General features: G+C 28.9%; 1 protein-coding gene across 2 annotated transcripts; it reads right to left on the bottom strand.

The window, feature by feature from the left end:
* Positions 1 to 5,689: 5,689 nt before the first annotated feature.
* LOC126836076 (uncharacterized) lies at positions 5,690 to 10,907 on the bottom strand. Of its 2 annotated transcripts, none has more exons than XM_050569097.1 (11): positions 10,564 to 10,907; positions 10,057 to 10,126; positions 9,887 to 9,916; positions 9,740 to 9,796; positions 9,320 to 9,373; positions 8,930 to 8,959; positions 8,826 to 8,852; positions 8,617 to 8,667; positions 8,313 to 8,342; positions 7,252 to 7,341; positions 5,690 to 6,021 (listed from the first exon to the last, which is right to left on the bottom strand). In XM_050569097.1, exons 2-11 carry the CDS (start codon positions 10,118 to 10,120, stop codon positions 5,816 to 5,818), a joined length of 639 nt encoding a protein of 212 aa, XP_050425054.1. In that variant the 5' UTR covers positions 10,121 to 10,126; positions 10,564 to 10,907; the 3' UTR covers positions 5,690 to 5,815. The 2 variants fall into 2 exon arrangements, with proteins under 2 accessions (XP_050425054.1, XP_050425044.1); XM_050569087.1 differs by having other exon boundaries at positions 5,693 to 6,042; positions 10,564 to 10,706.
* Positions 10,908 to 23,822: the final 12,915 nt, after the last annotated feature.

Raw genomic sequence — 23,822 nt, 5'->3', positions numbered from 1 at the left:
GAGGTGATAGAAGGCTGGAATACTATTATTTCCATCCACATACTTCGTCTATAATTTAAAAAGCGTATTATACAAAAATGATTTATTCCATAACAAACCAGTTTTTAGTTTTCACTAGGTACATTATTGTTCTATACTTAATGGATGAATTAAATATTTAGGTTAAAAATTGACTTTTTAAAGTTATCTTCAACATTTATTCTTGAAAATAATGCCTACTGTAAAATTGTTTTGTTTAAAACAACTACGGTAATTATAATTCAATTTACGAATATAACTTGCTCCACTTGCCAAAACAAACCGAAATATTTTTGATGTATTAAAAACACTATCTGCACTATTTGTCAGTAAAATAGGCAATGAATTGGTTTTATTTTTTACCCCAAAATGTTTTAACATGAAAAAAAAATAAAAAACATTTCATTTTACCGCGGGTTTTCAACTATTTTTATAATATCTGCGATAAGTTTGCTTTATTATTAATATATATATACAATGTTTATATTTTGTATTTGTTTATACTTAGCTGTGAAAAAGTAGTCTAAATGACAATAACAACCCTTCACCCCACCTTCGCAATAGGTGTTGCCGCCAGACGGTAGGCGGTCGCCGCCAGAATAATATGAAACATCAGAAGTCGCCTTGTGTAAAACGACACCTTAACCACAATCAAACGTTATCCAACTAGTCTAAAAAACCTAGGAATTGAATTATATATTATAAAAAGGCACATTTGAAAAAAAATACGGTTTTTATACATTTTTAGGTAATAGAAAATTAAATAAGAATTTTACTGAAATAAAAAAAGCCAATTGGGTTTGGGGGGGCTAAATCACATATTGGGGGGGGGGGCTAATGCCCCTTTAGCTCACCCCTAAGTCCGCCTATGCTCGTGTGCCTAAGATACGGCTAAATCGATCACCCTCGTGACTACCGCGCGGCTGTGCGTCCAGGTGCCCAAGCATCTTACGATCTAGAACCGGTGCGTTCGGTACGGGCATTTTATGTTTATGTCTTTGTTACGGTCGCTGAGCTCTGTACGTGCCTGATTCAGTCAACTATAACGGATCACCACGGGTCCGGTCCCACGGCCTCCAGTCGAAGTTTTCAGTACCAGCTCAATGACGGATAAGTCGAAATTATATCTTTGATTATTTAACTAAGCTAATGCCTGTTGCTTTTAGGCCGAGGTGGCCATTTAGCATGTAAGAACCCCCCCTTGCCCGTTTTAGATTAAGCAAACGTGCAAAACGCTAATATAAGTTTTATTTCCTTATTTTATTCGTGACCATCTGTGTTTTTGATCATTTTTAGTGTAAGGTTATTTTTGACGATCCACCAATTGATCAATCCGCCTTTAGCAAACGCCCTTCTTTCCATTAATAATTCGATATTTTACGGCCGGCATTTTACCGCTTAGTTAATATCCTCGGTCACTTTGACAGGATTAACGGGCAAAAACAAATGTAGTAGTAAATTAAATTAAAATAAATCTTACTTCTTGTCACATGATTTCGAATGACACTCAATCTATTAGCATAGTATATGTGGGTGACTTTAATACATAATTTACAAAACATTAAAATTTTAAATTTCAGAACGTTATTTTTATAAAACTAAATTTTTACTGACTTGTAATGGAGACGGATCTTTTATATTCCGCTGAAAAAAAGAGAAATTTTAAATTGTTTTAATTTGTTTTACTTCTTTGGGTAGGTACTTGTCAAATTAAAATAAGAATGGGAAATACTGAAATTCTGTAAATTGTTAACTAAATCTAATATATAAGTATGAAAATAAAATAGTTACTTAGTAGTTCATCTGTTGACACATTTACAATGACACATGATACTAAAAACCAAAATAGTACCATTTTTATCTGTAAAAAATAATAAATTTAAAGCTAGTTTTAATTTTTAAAAGCTTGTATTTATTATTTAAAGCTATGTTTTGGTAAACAAATAAAAGTAAATTAATAAACGCTTAAAAATTAAAATAACGAGAAAATCCTTTTTTACTTTTGAGTAGGACTGAGTAATTTTTTGTACCACGCTCTTAAATAAATAGTTGTTGTACTAACTATTTCAAACAAAAAAAGTTAATACAATTCTATATCTAAACTACGTCTTTTAAAAAAAACGGATTTGAAAATTTGCTTATATTATATGCAGAGCTGTGCATTATTTGAATAAAATGTTATCCTAATAATAATCACATTCAAGTTTATTCGAATAATTTCAAATTTAATTATTCGAAAATGGTTAACAATATTAATTCGTATACATCTAATTTATTCTACATTTATAAAATATATAAAATCAGTAGACTTTTTTTTATATATATATATATATATATATATTAAAAAAAATTACGAAATAATTTTACGAAAAACATTTTATTCGAATACATTTTTAGTCGAAGAAGAATTTGTTCAAGTCTGATTATATGATTACAAGAGTACTTACCATGATTATTTAGTTTTTAGGAAAATTATTAGCTTTTTTAACTGTATTGATGAGACTTTCTTATCTAGTGCCTACGGACTTATTTCGACCGAAACAGTAAAATTGAAATATATATTGCAGTGTACCTTTGTTAGTTTACATAGCTGTTTTCTGTGTTTTCAGCATGACTACATATTTAAATTACACTAACGTGATTCTTTTCTTTTAATGTCTTGCATAAAAGAATCTTACATCTTATCTTATACATTATATTTTGGTCTATGCCGATTTACCGGTACAAAATTCATTATTTAAATATATATATGACGACTATAGTGCGACTATAGTGTATACTGTACCTATTTAGTTAATAGTTTAAAATTTTGACAATTACTTATAACGTGATTTCACTTGCAAGATAATTTACTCGTAGTTAAATTATAAAATTAACTGTAATTAAAGTTTTATTCGGCACCACTGAAATCGGTTGATAATTTTTTTAAAACCGTTTCAACTTTTAACACGGTGATACTCTTCATTTGCTCTTCTTTTTTATATTTACCTTACACTCCATGTGTTCTACATCTCGTTTAAACACCCCCGCTATTCTCATATCACTCTCTATTCTGTCCATCCATATTTTCGTTGGTCTTCCTCTTCCTTTCTTTCCCTATACATTCACCTTCATAAAACTTTTAACTGCCTCTGCCTTATATCTTTTCATAACATGACAAACCATCTCAGTCTATTTTCTCCACAATTGATGCAACTCCTAGACTCTCCTAATGTATTCATTTATTATTCTAACTTCCCTAGTCACTCCACTACCTTCACACATTCACCTTACCATTTCATTTCCACTACACTCATTCTCTATTCAGCACGGTATAAACCAGCATAGTAAGAAAGAATTAAATTGAGGTGCAGTGTTTTCAAATTAGCATCAAAGCATTTATTTGAAAGTGATTTTATTAAAAATAATTCCTGTAGACCTGTGATCTCCCCATACCAACCTTGTCCAAACCCCTCCATGCTACGTCACCACTATGCCTTGACCCCACTGTACTAACAGTATATTATATTATGTATATTGTATATTATGTGTTTTAAAAATAAAGTTAGTGTCAAAAGTAACATCTATAATCATCTAAATTCTCTAGTCTGTGAAGAAGATAATTAATAATGAGGTATTTATGTTGTATGGGCTTTTTTTAAGAGTATAAGATAAGACTGTACATTAATGTACATTGATAATCATCCAATTATTATTACACCAATCGAAAAATTTGAGAGTATCAGTCTGTCAGTATCAAAGACAGTATTAACTCGCATAAACAATTTGTAATCGTCTGCTGAGAGTAGTATTTTAGAATATTTTAAGATATTTACAACATAATTTACTAACAGGAGGAAAAGAATTGGTGACTAATAGTCGCCTTGAGGAACGCATTGGATTACTTGACACGTTAACTGCCATTGGTGGTGCCGGCGATCCCAGTTCAGTTAGTTATCTTGGCAGTTAAAGCGTTAAATATCATTTGACTGAAAATGTTTGTATTTAACAATCTGGATTATATTATTTAAAAATTATTCAAACCATGATACAATAGATTTTAAATATACCAATAGCTTCTAACTATCGTATAAGTAATGTATGTTCTATTTTATTGAATATCGGTGTAGATAGTGTCTAGCTTAGAATTAGATAAAAAAGAATCCATAATAGACTGTTTAAAGACCGCGAGAGGATAACTGATTTTACAATATCTTGATAATTATTAGCTGAAATATCATACAAGCGCGTAAAATTAGGTAAATCGTGTTTTGATGAATTTTTTATAAATACAGAATGTTCAAAATATTTTGAATCATCTTTGATTGAGTTTTGAATATTTTTTATAAGGTTTAAGAAGTCTCTTTCTCTTAAATGTTTACATTAAAAGCGTAATTTGGAGAATGCCATCAAATCTGAAGGTAATATTGAGTTTTTATACCTATAATGAGCAAGCCTTTTTACTTTTAATTAGTTACTGAACCAATAAGGTAATATGATTTGATTTTGGTATGTATAATTCAATAATATAATGTAAGCACGACGTTACATGCTTTTAGCCTTAGCTCAAAATCTTAAATTGGTTGTATTGGCTATAGCTAGGACTATAATCAAAATACTACAGTATTTAGATGGAGGAATTGGTGGTTGTCAAATATCTGTGGCTCACGTTACTCTTTTGTTGTACTTAAATATTGTCAATTTTTTAAGAAAAAAGTTAGTTCGGGTACTAAGATCGTATGCTGTCCTGTTAGTAAAGAAAGAAAGCATATACCAAACATCGAAAAATTGGATTTTTATACAAAGATATTAAAAATTTTAATTTAGTCCTTTTTTTTAAAAAATTACTGCACGAACTTTCTGAAGAAACTAATGAATTTTGTTTAGCAGATTATTGCAATCAAACTGTAGATAAATTATCTACGTCGGGGTTACAATAATATATTTAATTGTTATGCGCATGTCAATTAATATTAAATTATTTATAAAAACCATGCCATTTTCATAATTACTTCTAGATTTGATTTTATTATCCCAATATAAAGGCAATCAGTCAAGACTTTCTACACGTGCAACGAATAAAACAACAATTGAAACATATTGCTTTTTTTAAGAAAAAAATAAAATCCATATAAAATACTAAACAGAAAGACTTATATCTGTTTTTAGTGAAACTTGACATTATTTATACTTTTTAAATGTTTTATTAGATTCTGCATAAAACATTATCCATTAACCATTTAGTAAATTTTATCAAACTTATAATTATTACAATCAAATTGAAAATAATTTTTTTTTCAAAACTATAAATACGACATATACTGCCTTCTTTACTAGCATGAGTTCTACCGGGCCGTGGTATCAAGTATAAATTAAAGTGTATAAAAAAAATATGAAATAACTTATCATTTGTTCGTTTGGTATAACATCCTTGACTATTTAATCTGTTAATTAACATTTCTTTATTCCGCTATAACACACGTTCTTGACCCAATATCTCCCATTTTAATGGAAAACTAACCATTTTGTTGATTTATTTTTGTATTTATTGTATTTTTTTAATCATAAAACTGTACTCAATGCTTACTACTGTAATCATTACTACTAATCTGAATGTGCCGATCTGTAATATATGGTAATAATATTAAGTAACTGTTTAAATAAACACACAAGCAATATATAATGTTATTATAATAGTGAGTAAAACTGTTACATACAATTAATTATATAAAATTGTAAATCAACAACTTGGATATAAGTTCAAAATAAAAATATTTTTTAAATATAACAAAAATAGTACATAATCATTGTAAAAGTGTTACACTGGTTCTGGAACGAGTTCTACACAAGTGTCAACGTCATTGCCTAAGACTCGCCACCATCTGCCCTCAAATTTTCTGTATCTTGTGCTTCCCAACCACCTACTAGATATGGTACACAAAGTCCCAGACTCAACAACATCTTGTGTGAAAAATTGAGGGTATTTTGTACTCATGAACAATGCTATGAAACGACACGTCCAACCTATACTAAATACATTTCCAGCTAAAAAATTAATTAACACATGACTACGTTACTTGAAAATAAAATTACAATAGAAATTGCATGGTGTCATTTTTGAGCAGCTTTTTTCATTATAAGGAAGTATGTGTTAGTTTTGACTATATATTAAGATTGTACAAATGTATATTCTATTTATCACATATTGTGATAATTGTTGAAATGTATAATTAATTGTATCCTTGATGTATTGTTATGAACTGACGTTAAAACGCATCTCACAAGCCCAGAAAAATAATTTAAATCATAATGTTATAAAGAACTATACGGGGTGATTTTTTTTTATATCTAACTGGGTTTTTAATTAAACCCAGTGAGATATCGAGTGGCCCATGATAAAAAACACCCTGTATGTAAATAAAAGAGTCAAGTCAAATGCTGTATACACATAAGATAAGTTTTGTGTGTGTGTTCTTTAAATTAAATACAGTGAAATAAATAAATTTGGGTGTAAAAGTAATATAAATACATTTGTTTATAAGCTACAACCTATCTATAAGCTACATTCCCATTAACTTATTCCCACATCTCTCATCTTTAATCTCTTATCAGATAACAGCGTGACAGCGTTTTTGTGACACTTTTTTCGGTTATTATGTACTCCTCTTACTCAAGGGTCCCCGTCCCAGTCTTAGTCCCAAATTCCGTTCCAAAAGTTAAAAGCTTGCCTAGAATTGTGGTATATAAAATCGTCCTGTTACTTTAATCATCAACTACCATTTGCTCGAGTACCGTGGTTACCATGGTTACAAACCAAGTGTTTATTTTGAGCAACTATGGTTACAAACATTTAGTTTCATGGCGATCAAATGAATGGTGTACTAATGCATGAAGGACAAACAAACTGCAATTCATTTTTATATATATATAGATATATGTCCACAAAATATATGTTTGAATAATAATTAATATTTTTTGTAACCGGATATTCTGTACCTACAATAATACTTTAGTTTTTCCATATGATGTAAAATACACGGGAGATAGTCTAGAAAAAGAGGTGTAGGAACAAAACTGTCTTTGTATAGTAACACGTGCAGTCTAGTTGTAGAATATAAAAAGCATTTGTGCTAAGCCCTAAGGGGTTGGGCCTCATTCTAAATGTTCTGCAATCCTAGTATATCGTTATTACGATATACTCTTTATATATATTAGTATTATTTATATGTCTATTGACTCTATATTAATATTTACCTATCGCCCTGTTCCATAAACGTTTTAAAGGTTCCAGAGTAATACTTCTTCTTTGTGCTGCTAGTTCCACCAAAGTATATGCTTCAAAATCTGCAAGTTTATTAAATGAATTAGTTTATATATATATATATATATAATAACATAAATATATAATACTTTTACTATAAAATACATTAAGAATAAGTTTTTTCTAATTTGTATACAAACAAAATAATAAATGATCACAGTATTTTAGCATAATCGAACTGTTTTTATTTCATCACCACATTCTCAATTCGAAAAATAGTTGGCGGGGTGCGAATTTTTTCGTTTATCCAATTCCTCTCCTTCCTTCTACAATTATTTGCATGACTATTTTTACGGTTTTCAATTTCGTGTTTCCTCCTTATGCATTTTTATATCTACTACACTAAATTAAGGTTTGTTATCCAATGGTTTAATAGGCTTGCAAAATAAATCGTTTAAATAAATCCTAGGTCTGTAAGGACTATACAACACAGTCGGTCTCAATAAACTTGTAAAACTTATCGTTAAGTTTCATTGGATTTCTCTTGTCACATTAAACACCTGACGAATCCCTCCGCTTGATCTAATTACACTTAATTCTATATTTTACATCTTCACTACTCTCAACTATCATTTGTACAAAAGATCCTAAATACCAAAACACTCAACCTTAAAAAAATATGTTTGAAAGTTTTTCGAATAATGTGTAGTTCTACTTTCTAAATAGTATTTTATATTTTAATTAAATGTTGAATTTTTCGTACATTTTGTCAAAATTGTTTATCAGACATTTTGAGATCTACATTTTTTTTTTTTTTTTATATTTAACATATAAAAAAATATTTATAGAGAGGACTGATTGCATTAATGGATTAATTTTTAATTAGATATACCTTAATGCAAACAAAATTATATATATTTTTATTTTTATTTAAATAATAAATGATTTTCCTTTGATTGAGGTTTTAAGAATGGAATTGTAGCTTTAATTAATAAGATTTTAAAAAAAATTGTTGACATTTTTTTTAAAAATATTATCATAAAATCGTAATTACTAGGGTCTGGAACTTCATCATAACGAAAACCTGTAACAAGTATTTCAAGTGTTAATTTTTTACACAGTTAATAAAAATAATTTTTATATACTAACCATACAGTCAATCTTAAGCTATGAATAATTAAATCAATTAATTAATCCAAATATAGTATTTACGTACAATTATTTTTTAAAAGCAACGTTTCAATTAATGTATAAATTATATTTCGAATGGTGAACAGAGGCTTATTCAATAAACTTAAAGCGATAATATGATGAACAAGATGTTGGAAATTGTAACAGTGTTAAATGTTTATATTTACTTAGGTGAATAGTCATTTGTCTTCTTAAAGCTTCTTGGATATCCTTGCAAACTGTAAAATAAATTTTAATTATTTTTTTTCTTGTGATTTAAATCAATATGTATTAATGTATGTATATTGTGTGCATATTATAATAATCCTCCATAATATGTATAGAATATTATGATGTGTTAAACTATTGTATATAAGGAATATAAATGTGTAGTTACTATTCCAGTCTCTAAGGTAATGAAAGTCTGAAAATAAAACAAACACGCTGGGTACTCAATGTATATAAAACAACTGCACAGAATTAATTCTTTAAAAATATTACCCGGTACAGCGAACATATTATTCATCATTTCTAAAATTAACATTACATATATTAATATTTATCGATTTCATTTTATATTCTATTATAAACTAAAAGAAGAATTGTAAGGTAGGAAAAACATTTGTATTAGTAACGTGGAAGAAATCTCCTTAGCACGATTATTTTTAATAGAATAGAGACCATATGAAAATATAATGGCCAATCGAAGTAGTTGTGGCAATAGAATGAAATATAATTATTAAACGAAATTGACAGCAACAGAGAAAATTATATAATTTATATCTCTTATAAATTTGCATTATGATGTTGAATTTAAATTGCAAATTTTATATAATTATAAAATGTTTTTTTCTACTTATTTTTTTTTTATTATTATTTAGTTATAACTACCTAAAGTAAAAGAACTGTTCTCAACAATTTTCTCAATTACATACTCCAATCCATCTAAATGAAACAAAAAAATGTTTAAACAAAATCAAAATAAATTTACAAGTCATCAGAGTAAGCACTGATTTACACCATAAATTATTATGTAATGACAATTTACCCTACCACTACTCCTACTATCAGGTTATAATATAATCACTGCATAAATTCAAGTGTATTGAATTATATAAACCTCTATACTACTACTAAATATGAATATAAGTTATTTGACATATTTTAGTACTTAGAAATTTGGTTCTTTATAGCTCGTGCATTTTTATGAACTATTTTTAGAAACTATAGTTTTTAATTTAAAAATAACTGGACTGTAAAACAAACATAACAAAACAATAATATATTCCGAAATAAATTTAAATATCTTACTTCTCGTCACATGATTTCGAATGATATTCATTCTACTAACATCGTATATGAGATTGGCTGTAATACATAATTTACAAAATTAATTAAAAAATCATTAAAATTGTAAATTTTAGAACGTTATTTTTATAAAACAAACATTTTACTGACTTGTAATGGAGACGGATTTTTTATATTCCCCTGAAAAAAAGAGAAATATTTTTAAAATTCTCTACTTCTTCAAGTAGGTTAGCGTCGAATAAAAATAAGAATTACAAATACTGTATTTCTATAGTTTGTTATATAAAACAAATACAGAAGTATGAAAATAGAATAGTTACTTAGTAGTTCATCTGTTGAAACATCTACAATGACACATGATACTAAAAACCAAAAGAGTTTCATTTTTATCTGTAAAAAGTAATACATGTAAAGCTAGTATTAGTTATTTATAGCTAGGTTTTGGGAAAAAAATAAATAAATAAACGCTTAAAAATTAAAATAATGAGAAATTCTTTTATACTTTTAAGTAGTACTGAGTAATTTTTTATACCACGCTCTTAAATAAACAGGTTTCATAATAACTATTTCAAACAAAAAAAATAAAGTACTATTCCATACCTAAACTACGCATTTAAAAAAAGACTGATTTAAAAATTTGCCAGTATTACATGCAGAGTTGTGCATCATTTGAATAAAACGTTATTTGAATAATAATCATATTCATGTCAATTTATTTAAATAATTTCCAATTTAATTATTCGAATCTAATATATTCTGCATTTAAAAATATATAAAAGCGGTAAATATAAAAAGACTAATTTTTGGTCAAATAAAGTTTTACTTACTTAAATAATTAAGATCATTAAACTCTTAAGAAATTGATCAGCTTATTCTGTAATGATGCGACTCTCTTGCCTAGTGTTTACGGACTTATTTCGACCGAAACAGTAAAGTCAAAATATTTTTTGCAGTTTAACTTTGTTAGCTTACACAGCTGGTTTCTGTTTTTTAAACATGACGACATATTTTCATTACACGAATTATAATTTACGCGTATTAACTTGTGAGTTTTGTCAAAAAAATTGGCACTCTTTTTCTGATTATTATAAAAAAGGTAATTTAGATAATGGAAACAACTGTCATAATAACAACGACATTTCGGGAAACGGCCAGGTATCCAACGCAACTCGCGGAGTACGTTTGATAAACCAAATTTTGGCGGAGAACAATGGCAACGTTTTACAGTCATCTCTTCAGCAATAAATAAAAATCATATAATTTGTGCGTCTCCTGCTAGTATAACAAATAATTTTTGTATTACTTGTAGAAACAGGCAGTGAAGTAAATATTGTAAAAAAAAACTCTTTGATTATTGATATAACGCAAGATGAAAATAATAAAATTAACTTAAAAGGTACTACTGAAACAATAGGACTAATAAAAATTCCAGTTTTGATTAATAATAATAAAGTAGACACTGATTTCATGTAGCGGAAAACAAATTTCCTGTTACACAGGATGGAATTTTAGGCTAATCAGTTGTATTAAACAATTATGCTGTTCTTGACGTTTTTAATAACAAGATACTGGTTACTCCGACACCAGAAAATGTCGTTATAGATAAATGAAATATCAATAAATGGTTTGTATTAATACCACGGTCGGAAACGATAATTAGCTTGCCAATAGCAGACCCAAACGAAGAAAATTAAACCATTATCATAAATAAACAGGTAGTCAAAGAGGACGTATATTGCGGAAAATTTATAGGAACTGCGAGAAACGGAAAAGTGATAGTATATTAAATATAGCGGAAGTCAGTGATTGATAGTATAACTTACTTAAATTATTAAGATTATTTTTGAAACTTCTAAGAAAATTATCAACTTTTTTAACTGTACTGCAGTGATTTACTTGTCTTTAACGACATTTCCTGTGCGGTCGTATGCAAAGCTTAAATTGTTGAACCAGTTGCGTGTCATATCATCGTCTAAACATTTGGAAACATCGTCGATTTGGCTTCCTGCATATTCCAGCTTGGTCATTTCCTGTGGTATCAGTTGGTTGTTCTTTTTGTAAGAATATTCTGCGTTTGGATCCACTGGCCATCTTTCTCTGTAAGACTGAGTGACGCAAAGACTTGTTAATAATCCACGTATGTTCTTCTCGTATATATCCAAGAGATATCCGTTAATGGTTTTTAATTCATGATCGATCCCGTTCTCGTCGAAACCACGTGTAGACCATCTCAACCTTATGCTCGGCTGTATAGGTTCAGTAAAATCGGTCAATTCTCTCGTGTGACGACCAATACGTTTAGTTGAGGTTCCAACTGCTGACCTAATGAGTAAATTAAAGTCAACGCGTCTCTCATGCATTTTAACCTCGAGGACATGCTGTTGAGTTTGATAAGCACCAAATCGAAACAATCGCAATACCATTTAAACCAAGAGGCGACCGTTTTTTCTTCAGTTTGGCAAACCCCTATTAAATGTTCTATGCGAAACCTGTAGTTATAAATAATCTCGGCGTACTTACACATGAGCATATTCCAGATCTCTATGTATTTTTCCACGACGTTGGAATTGTCGATCGGGTTCCGGATCGACAATACGGCTTCGGTTATTACGGATGTGGGATCTATTATTACTGGGCAATTATTATTAAGAACCACGATATTAACGTTCATATACCGCCATCCAGAATGACGCACCAACATGTTTAACTTGTTAGCTAGTTCGGTTTTTTTGTAAATCGCTCATATCGCCCGACACAACGCGTGTACAACCAAAAACAACAACCCAAAAAACCATTGAAATCAACGTTTGTTCATGCATTATCGTAACGCCTAAAAAACAACACACAAAAGCACTAAACGATGAAAAAATTTAACTGAAGAACACTGTGTATGAAAATGTTGATGAGAATTGCTTTTTATTTAATTTTTTTGTTTAAACACATGCTGAAATTATTTACCAGTTGTGTTCCCGTCGAGCTTTTGATCTACACGCATCACGACAAATTAAAAAACAAAAAATCAATTATGATTTTCCTTGTAAAAAAAAAAAAATTAAGGGTATCGACACTTTATGCAGATACTTCCAAATAATAATTCCTGTAACCTCCCCATCCCCACTATGACCCAAACACACTGTACTGGCTTTTCTATTGTAAAAAAAATATAAGGTCCCTATAAATAAAGGAGCAAAAAAAATAACTTCGCAGAAACCTAATAAAAAATTAAGAATTTTACAATACTTTAAAATGTAATAATACAGTTCCAACAAAATTACAATTAACTTCTTAATATTTAAAAATATTTCCTATAATAATAAAGATCAAAAATGTGCTTTAATTTAAGTCATAAATATTTAAAATATAAAATTACATTAAACATTAAAGTATTATAAATAGTATAGTATATTATTTGTTATTTAAATTTTATTAAAATATACGAGGAAAATTGAAATTAAAATTTGATTCTATTAATAGGAAAACCATAAAATGAAGAGTACATTGTTTTATTTAAAATGAGTTATTATTTATTATTCAGCTAAATAGGTAATGAAAAAGTTCACTCTATCACCCTTAAAATCCTGAAAAATAAAAAATCCTCTAGGAGTTATCAGTTTTAAACTTTGGTTGACTCTAAATTTGAAAAAAAAATACAGATCCATTTCTATGTAAACAGCTATAGCCTTAAACTTATTCCACATAAAAAATGTAATGAATGTTAAAAATATACACAGTTTAAATTGTTATGTTATAAATCACAGAATGGAAAAAATATAAAGAAAATTAATGTACTACGTTAAATTCACTTCGTATGTTGAAATTATATGAATATCATTGCAGCTGTGTATCAAAAATGAATATCGAAACAAAAAAAAGGTATAGGTCGTTGTAAAATACCGTCTAAAACTCGCACAGAGTTAACAAAACTAAAATAACACAAGCCAACACGGTGGGATCGGGACTTAGTAAGAACGAAGCATATACAGGGTGATTATTTTATCATAAACCACTCAATATCTCATAGGGTTTAATAAGAAATTAAAATATTTTTTTTTCATATTGTTGTTATACAATGTGATCTCAATTTTTTACAATTTGTTTTGTTTTGAACCACCTCCCAACTTGGTTTTTTGATAGCAACTTTTGAAACTTAAAAGGTAACGTATATATTTTATTAACTTTTTAAATTGAGAATAATGTGCTAAAAATGTTGACTGGTTGATAACCAGTATCGGTTATTAATATTAATTCAAGTTAATGAAGTTTCAAGTTTAGGGCAGGAGGAAAGGTGGAGTGTAGTATTATTTTTATCTGAGTGCATTTCCCAACTCCATTTACCCTCCCATTCTAACTTTAAAACTCTTATAACTTTAAAAAGCCCATATTTATTGTTCAATATATAATCTCGATCTTTATGTCGATGACGGTCTTTATGTCTATTACATATTTATGTCCATTGCACGAAATCATAACACGAATTTCAGAATGACCCCCAGCCCAAAAACCTATTTTTGTTTTCTACGCTCCACGGAAAAACATTGAATCATGGACTGGTTTAGCATCACGGGTAGGTATAACTATAACGATTTTTTTATGAGGTACAATTATTTGATTTATATTTAAAATTTCAGTAAGATGCTTATATTATATTATGGCCACAAAAATTAAAAAAAAATATTTTTTAGCAGTAACTTAATATAATTAATATAATATATAATATAGAATATATTATAATAATAATAGAATATATTATATATTATAGAACCCCTGTACCCATATTTATTGTTCAATAAATAAATCTTTATCTCGATGAGAAATCGTAATACAAATTTCGCAAATTTCAGAATGACCCCCCCCCCCCCAAAAAAACATCCATGTTAAAAAAAACTGGCGATTCTGAATTAACTAGCGGTTAAAAATGTATCGTGCGCAATTACAAGGAAACAAAAAACAGTAATTTGTAACTGATAAAAAAATGTATAAAAATTGTACTTACTATCGAAGACGTCGGCAAGTATTACATTCAGTACAGTTATTATAGAAGCGATGGATCATTTGTTGAAGTGACTTGTATAAATATGCATTTTATGTTTAACGAAACAGTAAAATCGAAATACGTTTTGTATGATTTTGCAGTGTTAAATTATTTACAAAAGTTTTTTTGTTTTTTTATATTTTTACATGTTTACATTATACTGAACTATGTTAAATTGTCTGCGAAATTGTTTTCACACTATTTTTATTATTTATTTAAGGTTTTAATTATGCTTGGAAATCTATTGTGCGATTAGCTGCTACCAAAATGAGGGAGCAGTTCTACTACTAAAAAATCAATAGGTATGATATTTAATTTTCTACCGTTTGGAAAAAAGCATTTTAAGAAAATGAAGTTCCTTTCTGATATAGTTAATAAAAAAAAAGCTAAATCCACCTCTGCATTCAGCTCTAAAATATCTTCCCTTCTTAAACGATTTTTCTTTTCTTGTATTTTCTGTTCTATTTAAGTAGTTCAGTTTTTTTGGGCCCCAGGTAACTCTGAGATCACTAAAAACGAGTTCATTACATTGCTAGCTCAACAGTATATTTCCATGATCCAAATTGACTTCTCATACCTTTTTAAAACATTCTTCAGTTCTGCCAAAGAATAGTTTACAAAAGTGGCAAATGGTCCGTCTTTCCTCCAAACCTTTCTAATATGCCATCGTCTTATCAGCCTCTCGTATCCCTTGTCTTCGTTTCACAGCTTACACCACAATTTATTATTAAGCTCACTGATTATCAAGGCCTTACTTTACAAAATAAAAGTTGCCAACACTGCCGTTGGTCTTCTATCTGATCGGGTGCGATATTACTAAGATTGTAATAGAAAATTTCTCAGTGGAACACAGAATTCAGATTACTAGGTATAAAATAAAAAAAGAGAAATATTAGTGATTTTTATGATGAGAAATAATTAACAAATTTTGGTTTTTTAGGTTTTAATAAAATTGCATGAGCAGCAGATAGAATTTTGACAAGGAATAAATTATTTTAACTATGAGAAATAGAGTGGGATCGTTCGGGCAGATGCTTGTTTCACCAACTAGATTGTTGTAGAAAAATAGAGCAATGCACAAAGATTGGACTTAAGGAATCGTTGTCGGGTTAAACGCAATCCCACTGGTCAAGAAGCCATAAAGAGACGTCGTCCTGACCGATGATGAAGTTATTTCATTTGTCAGATCTTTGTGGGACACCCTGTATTGGGCAGATAGGTTTGAGCCACAGCGATTTAGATCACAAAAACTATATAACGTAGGCAACACTATAAAACAATGTGTAGTAATATTTGGTGAGTTCATCATTGTTATATTTTTTGCTTAGCTATCAAACATTTTACCGTGTTCAATTTTTTTCTCTACACACATTACCCGTTTGGTAGCCAATACGTTGCTGCCTTACAGCAACCTAAAAGGTCTTGTGTAACCAGCAGGTGTTTTTCCTATTTTATTTGCAATGCGAAAACTTTTGTGGAAAATATTACACGATATTGCCATGTGTATGAAAATATTACCTATCTACCGCTGTGTACTATTAGGTGATTTTAGCTAAAACTAAAAATTATTGTTGTATACTATATATTTCCGTTAAAGCCCAATTGTAATGTAGTCACAATATATGTCTTGAAGGGTAAAATAACAAATACAATTTTTCTAAACACTTCTACGGTGGTAAAATACGAATGTACAAAATAGGTATTCGCTATAACTTATATAAACAAGTTACAGTATTACCATGCAATAAAATAGTTGAAAAATATACAAAGTCAAGCAACCAAACGAAATACGTTAAAAACAGTTTTTCATAATATACTAGTACAAATTAATGGTGGAATATTAGCAAAAATAACTAGAAGTTAGCTATTGATAAATGTTGGCAGTAAATCTACTAAGTCCAGATATTATAAAACTACTAAAACATGAAACATAAAACGTTATCGAGTATATATATATATATGTATATATAATATATTCGAGATAAGAGTTTAAATACTGGTAAATTATTTTTAATATTCTGGCCGATTAGTTTTTGTTGCTCATTCAATCTGCTCAATCAGACAGTATATTATCATTTTTAACATAATCATAGTTGACGTAAGACTTATACATGTGCCTATGCATCCGCTTGTAGTGTGGATACTCGATTTTTTTTTAGCAAGATCTGAACTCGATGTGGTAATGTATTTTATAACTTTCGAGGCTTGCACTTGCCCCTCCACTCATAAACTCATACAGGTAGAATTTGTTAAAAAATATGTAGAAGTAGAATCAAGTAACTCTTTCGACTTTAACCTTTTAGTACTTTGGACCATAAATCAAAAATGAAATTGGTGGTCGACCATGTTTGTTTTCTGATATTTATTTTATAAAGCGCGGAAGCAAAAGCGGTGTATCAAGCCAGCTCTTATTATTTATTTTTTATTTTTCATCGATTCTACACGCCTTCAACCATCGAGATCTAAACTCTGACTTAAAAATCGATTGCGTTCTCTTCAAACCAATACAATTTCTGTCTTCACAGCTTGTCCGTTTTTTAAGCTCTTCTACCATAAAGTTAAACTGCTGATCTAAACTTTTCCTTCAGAACGTTTCATAATATCTAGAAGCTGTTATCTTATGTTACATACTGCTGAATTTTCGGCAATTGAAATTTTACTTTTTGCTAGTTTTAGAGGCCTTTTGCTCCACTGTGGCATCGTGTGAGTTCAAAACATACTTCTCGACTTTGCTGCTTCTTAATAAAACATCCTCAGCATGATTACACCCTTATCTGCTCAGCACTAAGTATTCCTACTTTAGCTTCCCGTCGCGTCGTGTCAAAGCTGATCTCTCTTTTATCTCCTCACTCCTCAACGGCTCTCTTCTATCCCTTTTCGTGTTTCATCCCATGCTAGTGAAACCCATTCGCTATTCCAGCTTGCCCTCCACCTTACTTCCTATAGGTACAATTACCTATTACATAGGAGCTGCGATATTTTAAATCAACCTGAATCCTGGTCACTCTTTATGACATGTAATCACTTTCATAGTTTTAAGCAAACTCTTACATACCTTGTAGTAATATATATATATATATATATATATATTTAATAGACGAAAATGTTCCAAATTTATATGAATTGTTCTTCAAACATAGTACTATCGATAAACATTAACAAACCAAAAAAATATCATAAACCCTTTCCCTCGGAAGAGATAGAATTTTTTTTCTTTATTCCACTTTTTCAAGCAAAGTTTTAAAGATTTAGATCTGAAAATTAGACCAAAGGTAGATCTAAAATGAACGATAACATATACAATTTTCTCAAAAATCTTTAGTCAAATGTTTTTTTTATTAAGGAAAACCCCCAAAAATAGGGTGAATTTACATTTTTTGGCCGTAGTCAGTTTCTAGGTTGTTATGTGCGAGTGAACCAACAGTCAACAGGTAATGAAAATATTTTTATTATATTGTTAATTACGATATATGGGTAACTGTGACAGTACAGACATTTGTACGGACAGACGATCAACCGTTATCGTATCGACCCTGCACAATACTAAATATTAAATTTTTATGTGCATTATTGCTGGTCCCACGATATCTTTTAAACCACTATAACTGGTTTGAACATACTATCCACAGATTCGCATCGGAGCGTCTATTTAATAGTGATTTTATCACTTTCAGTTATAATCAAATCTGTAGACCCGTGACCTCTCCGTCCCCACTATGCCCCGACCCCACTGTACTGGCTTCTTAACATACGCCACGACAGGCAAGCGCAACGGCAAGCGCCTCCCACCACGACGTGCTACGGTAAAGTTCAAGGTTCGGACGGAGACCGCCATTTACTTTCGGCAATGTGGCGCCGAGTTCGTATAAGAACGCATTATAAATTATTTACCGCTATTTCAACAAAGTCTTTTACGTCAACAGTTTTGAATACATGAGAAAACGAATTTTTTTTTCCACAGCGCGGTGTTAAAACAAATAACGCAAATTTTTCGTTTCATTTGAAACAGACAATATTTCGATATTCACGGTGTTCCCGCTTATACATATATATACATGCCAAGGAAGAGATCAATAATATCACAGAACACATTTCTGGTATAAGCCAAACCGACCCTTCAGAGTTTACAATAATTTTGTTTGTTGTCATTAATTTTACTGTGACCGTTAAATATGTTTTCAAACGTGTCATCGAGCAAAATTATCGCGGTAACATTTGTCCTTTTAACATTAACTGCGGGTAATATACATTTGTTGCAATAACACATTATTATATAAATATGCATATTCGATTATATTTACGTTTAGTACTATATTTCAGTTACAAATGGAGGAAGTAAGGAATTTTATGCAACGATAAAATATTAACATAATTGTGTGTGACACCTACTAATCAGTTTTTCTATAACTCTTTTTTAGAACCTGTTGAAAGAAAAAATAGCAAAAAAATGCCTTTCCAAACTGGAGACTGTATGTATATTTTTAAATGTTTGTCATTATCTTAAATTTAACAATTTCGTTATGTAGTTTTTCTAATATACATATAATAATATAAAAATTAAAGATATTTAAGGTATGTGCTATTAATTGATTTTACAGACTTTCATTAGATGCCCTCTGTATATGTTTCTATTATTAAAATTATCTTACTATTTTTTAGATGAAAGTGGTTATCTTAAAAAGATTCCAGTTACAATCCCAAAAGAAGATCCTAACGGTATAAATAACATTAAAATATTGAAGAATTATTATACTAATTTAATACGATAGGTGAAAGTTGTTCACTTTCACACAACACATTATATGACATCGGGTGTTGAATTACTAAATAATTTATGAGAACTTTGAAGTTTTACATTATATATATTAATTTCCTTGTTTCTTTTATTCATAATAGATAATTTTTGAATTGTTTGGAAAACTTTTAAATTCAAAGTCTATCGTTAGTTAATTTTAATAATCAGAATGTAATGAAATAAGTTAAAGGGTTAATTATCAAGTCATACACACTGCTGTAGGTTTTTAACGATATAATAAATAATCGAGTAATCGTAGGATGCAAACGTTTTATTAACTCCTAAACTTAAAAAGTGTATAATCGGTAAAGTAAAGTAAATATATTTTTTTTGCAAAAGAATGTTTTCTGATTCAACATGCAAAAACTAATTTAACAATCTATATTTCCAATTTACATGTTATCGATTATTTTAAAGCATAATGATGAGATTTCAAAACGTCGTCTAACAAAATAAGAAACAACAAAATCCTACTTATAAAACTAGAAAAAGAAATTCTAACAAAATTGTATATAATGTGTACCTATGGTGTAACTCTATATGTATGATAGTATAGTATATATAATTAATTATTTGAATAATGACATTAATTGCATTATATTAAATTGTTTATAAAAACCGGTTTAACTATTAGTGTGTTATTTTAGGTGGAGGTTATTATAGTCTTAACCATGCAACTTCAATCGAGAAAGGTTAGTATGTCTGTCAACCTCATTATGTTGTCAACTTAACGAAATAATACTCTATTTAATGACTAGTGTGTAATACAATAACATGCATGTAACAATAAAAACTGGTTATAAATTTAAAAAATAGTCTGTTTAATCTCACCATTCTTGTTAACAGATCAAATTGATCAACTACCGAAAAAGCCTGGTGAATGTAAGTATGATTTTGTTTTACACTTTACTACCTAATGTTTCAAAGTAACAAAGAGTGTCTAAAGTAGATTGGTTGTTTTCTTCATACCTTCTCTGCTAAATTTTTAAAGTAAAGTATATACTGGTTCGTAGGTATATTTTTTAACTAACATTGAAGTAACTACCCATTTTAAAAAATCAATCAATTTAAAAATGTTCACGTAGTAGGAACAGCTGTTGAAATGATTTTATACACTTAAACTTACATTTTTCTAAATGTGTACAATTTCTGTTAACAAAATTATTTTAATTACATAATTTACTTTACTTCTGTAATTCTCTGTCTCTACCACAAGTTGCATTAGGAGAGAGATATATTTCAGATTCAATTTGTTTATTGTATAGTTGTTTTAATTTTTTTTGGAAAATATTTTTTCGATATATTATACATTGATTATGCATTTTTTATTTTTTATTTCAGTATGTAAATGTTGGCTATTATGAGCCGTAAGTTTTTAAGTACATTTCCTAAGTACAACGCATTGTTATTACTATAATACGACGTTTTAATATATAATTCATAATTATTAATTAAATCATTTATTCAAAATAATTAAATTTAAATAAAATACAATTCAAATAAATGTAATTTAATGTTTTTGATATTATTTTTAAGAAATTTATTTTAACAATTCAGCGGCAAACATATTCACCGATAGTAAAATTAAGTGCATACAAATTTGACCGCATATTAAAATCAACTAATTGAATTTGATTGCACTTGATTGTGACTGATATTTTACAGCAAAGCAATCTAATTCAATTAGTTATTTGAATATTTGATTACATTTGTATGCGCTTACTGTTATTTTCACTATCCTTGAATATGTTTTGGTGTAGCTTACAAAAAGAAAAAAAAATAGGTGAAGTGATTGTTAAAATAGAAATTTCTTAAAAATAAAATAAAATATATTAAAATGGTAAATGACATGTTATATACATTTTAAGTTGCTCTTCACGTTATGTATTCTTTTAAGATAATATAATACACTTGATTAATGAGACTTATAATTTTTTTTTTTTAATTGATTCTATACTTAAACAATATCCTATAATATTATCCTTATTCTATGCTGGTTAATGTACATCTATAAGCGAACGAACAATCCGCTGTCAGTGTCGACTTGTTCACGGAGACCAACTTGAGCTCGGTTATGAAATGTTTTCAATTAAAAATATTAGCCATTTCCAATATTTATCCGATATCTATAATTTTAAAATGTTGATTTTGTTTTTTTAAATAACAAATTTGATAAATGTTATCAAAATTGTCAACAACGCATATACGTAAAGTATAATACAAATTTTAGTATGACGAACAAATATTAATTATATTATTCACAACTTGCTACCAGATAATATAAAACAACAAAAACCCCGATATTGGGCATAGCAGGGACTCCCCGTTCCTCCTCCCCGGACACACGATTTTGGAAATGTATTTCCAAAAAAGAAAAATAGTTAAATAACCGAATAAGTTTCCAATTTACATGGAGTTTTTGCCTTTGACACAGTACTAATAAATTCCGCGTAGAGTGCCTTTTTTTTTCCATATTGTACATACGTGTTCATTTATTATTTGTGTGTACGGTGGTTTTTTTCTTTTCAATAATTCGTACTCGAGCCGTCCGTTACCCTTTAAAACGTTGTAAATTGTGGGACACTTGTGTACACAAAAACGTTGCAACTTGATTTTCAAAATCGAGAAAAATACCCGACAAATTTACATATTTTTCAAATTGTCATAATTCTTATGAGGTGCACACAATACTGCGAATAAACAACATTTTTGGGCCATATTTTTATGCGTTGAAAATTCTAAAAAGTCATTTTTTTCAAATAATTGTAAATCGTTTATCCGTCCGATGCACGGGCGTATGTACAATATACATTTTAATAACTGGTTGAAAAAGCTACAACTGTGAAGCCGGGGGAATGGCGCAAACTGTTTAAGACCTTAATTTGTACATATCATCTTAAATATTTTGTTATGTACCGAACCAAGTGTTTATTTAATCACACTAATTGTCTAAGCGAATTGTTTTTTTTTTTTTTTTTAGAATTATCCACCCTAATAACTAAAATACATTTTTTACAACATTAATGTTATTTGGTACAATGTTTTCATCGATAATTGTATTTCCACTATTACAGCTTAGCATCAAAGCGTTTGTTTATAAGCGACACTATCACATTTAGTTTTAATAATATATTTATATTATATGTGATCCTAGACCTAGTTGATATAACTTGATATCATAAAATTCGAAGGGTATAATGAATCATAGGTCGACAATATTCTCGTGTCAAACATACAATTTTAGGATCTGTGCACACAGATATTTTAATATATTTTTTTTTTCAACCGCCGTTTTGAACATTCATAGAACCAAATATATTTTTTTAATAAAATAACGTGTACAAATTTCATAAGTAAGATTATTTCAACGTATGCCAGGTCGGTCATGTACAAATTGTTTTAAATTTAAAAATTGAATATATTTCGTTTTGCGAATATAACTTGTACCTCGCGAACACCTTAATAGCACTGTCCGAGTATATACTTTGCAAAAACTAATATAATGAAGAATTCGGCCATCGATATTACCATTTTTCTGAAAGCATTTACGTAGAAGTTAAATTTATTCATGAATAAATTATTTTGCTTCAAATATGCTCAATCCCTATGCCTTGACAGCACTGAACTGGCTAGTATTAGTATAAATAATATAAAGATATTTGCAATTCACACTATAATTATAAAATAATTAAAAATGTATTTTTCGCGAGTTATCTTAAAACTAATATTTATTGAAATATTTAAAGAAAGACCAACGGTGTTGCGCAAGAGCACTATGTCTTAAATACTAATTACTATCGATAGCGTAGTCTAGATACTTGTTGAAAAAGAAACGGGCAAGCTTAGAAAGCGAGTGTCCGATCCTGCTTACTTAACAGTTAGAGCAAGAAATATTTTAAAGCAGAAAAAAAATGAATTGAGGTTTGTCAGTTAAAGTATTGGACGTCTTGTACTATCATTTAAAATAGTTTTGATTTGTCAAAAAAAAAAAATGTATATTGATATAAATTAAATAACATCAAGTGAAATTAACAATGTAATAATATGGACGATTATATTATAAGCACGAGTTACCAAATTACCAATTTATTTTAAAAGTTGAACAGCAGCTTAAATAAACAAGTAATAGAGGAAAATCTTATTTTATTGTTATACACTTTATGCGTATACGTTTTTCGGCAATATTGTGAGTTTACATAAAGGTATTAAATAGAATTAATACTAATCACAAAGATAATAATAATAAAGCATTAATAATA

This window comes from Adelges cooleyi, unplaced genomic scaffold (genome assembly GCF_023614345.1).
Source record: "Adelges cooleyi isolate 19-005CV unplaced genomic scaffold, UGA_ACOO_1.1 ACOO_flye_CR_arks_rails_tigmint_CR_PRNA_1, whole genome shotgun sequence".
NCBI lineage: Eukaryota > Metazoa > Arthropoda > Insecta > Hemiptera > Adelgidae > Adelges > Adelges cooleyi.
This window is presented reverse-complemented; position numbering and strand designations above follow the sequence as displayed.

Bases quoted from the DNA above. Each gene is read 5' to 3' on its own strand.
- LOC126836076 (XM_050569087.1), bottom strand. From the start codon at position 10,120: ATGAAACTCTTTTGGTTTTTAGTATCATGTGTCATTGTAGATGTTTCA. The intron at 8,853-8,929 runs GTAATATTTTTA...TTTTATTTTCAG, and splicing joins TAATATGTTCGCTGTACCGG to ACTTTCATTACCTTAGAGAC. The intron at 6,043-7,251 runs GTAAATATTAAT...TTAATTTTTTAG, and splicing joins TTTATGGAACAGGGCGATAG to CTGGAAATGTATTTAGTATA.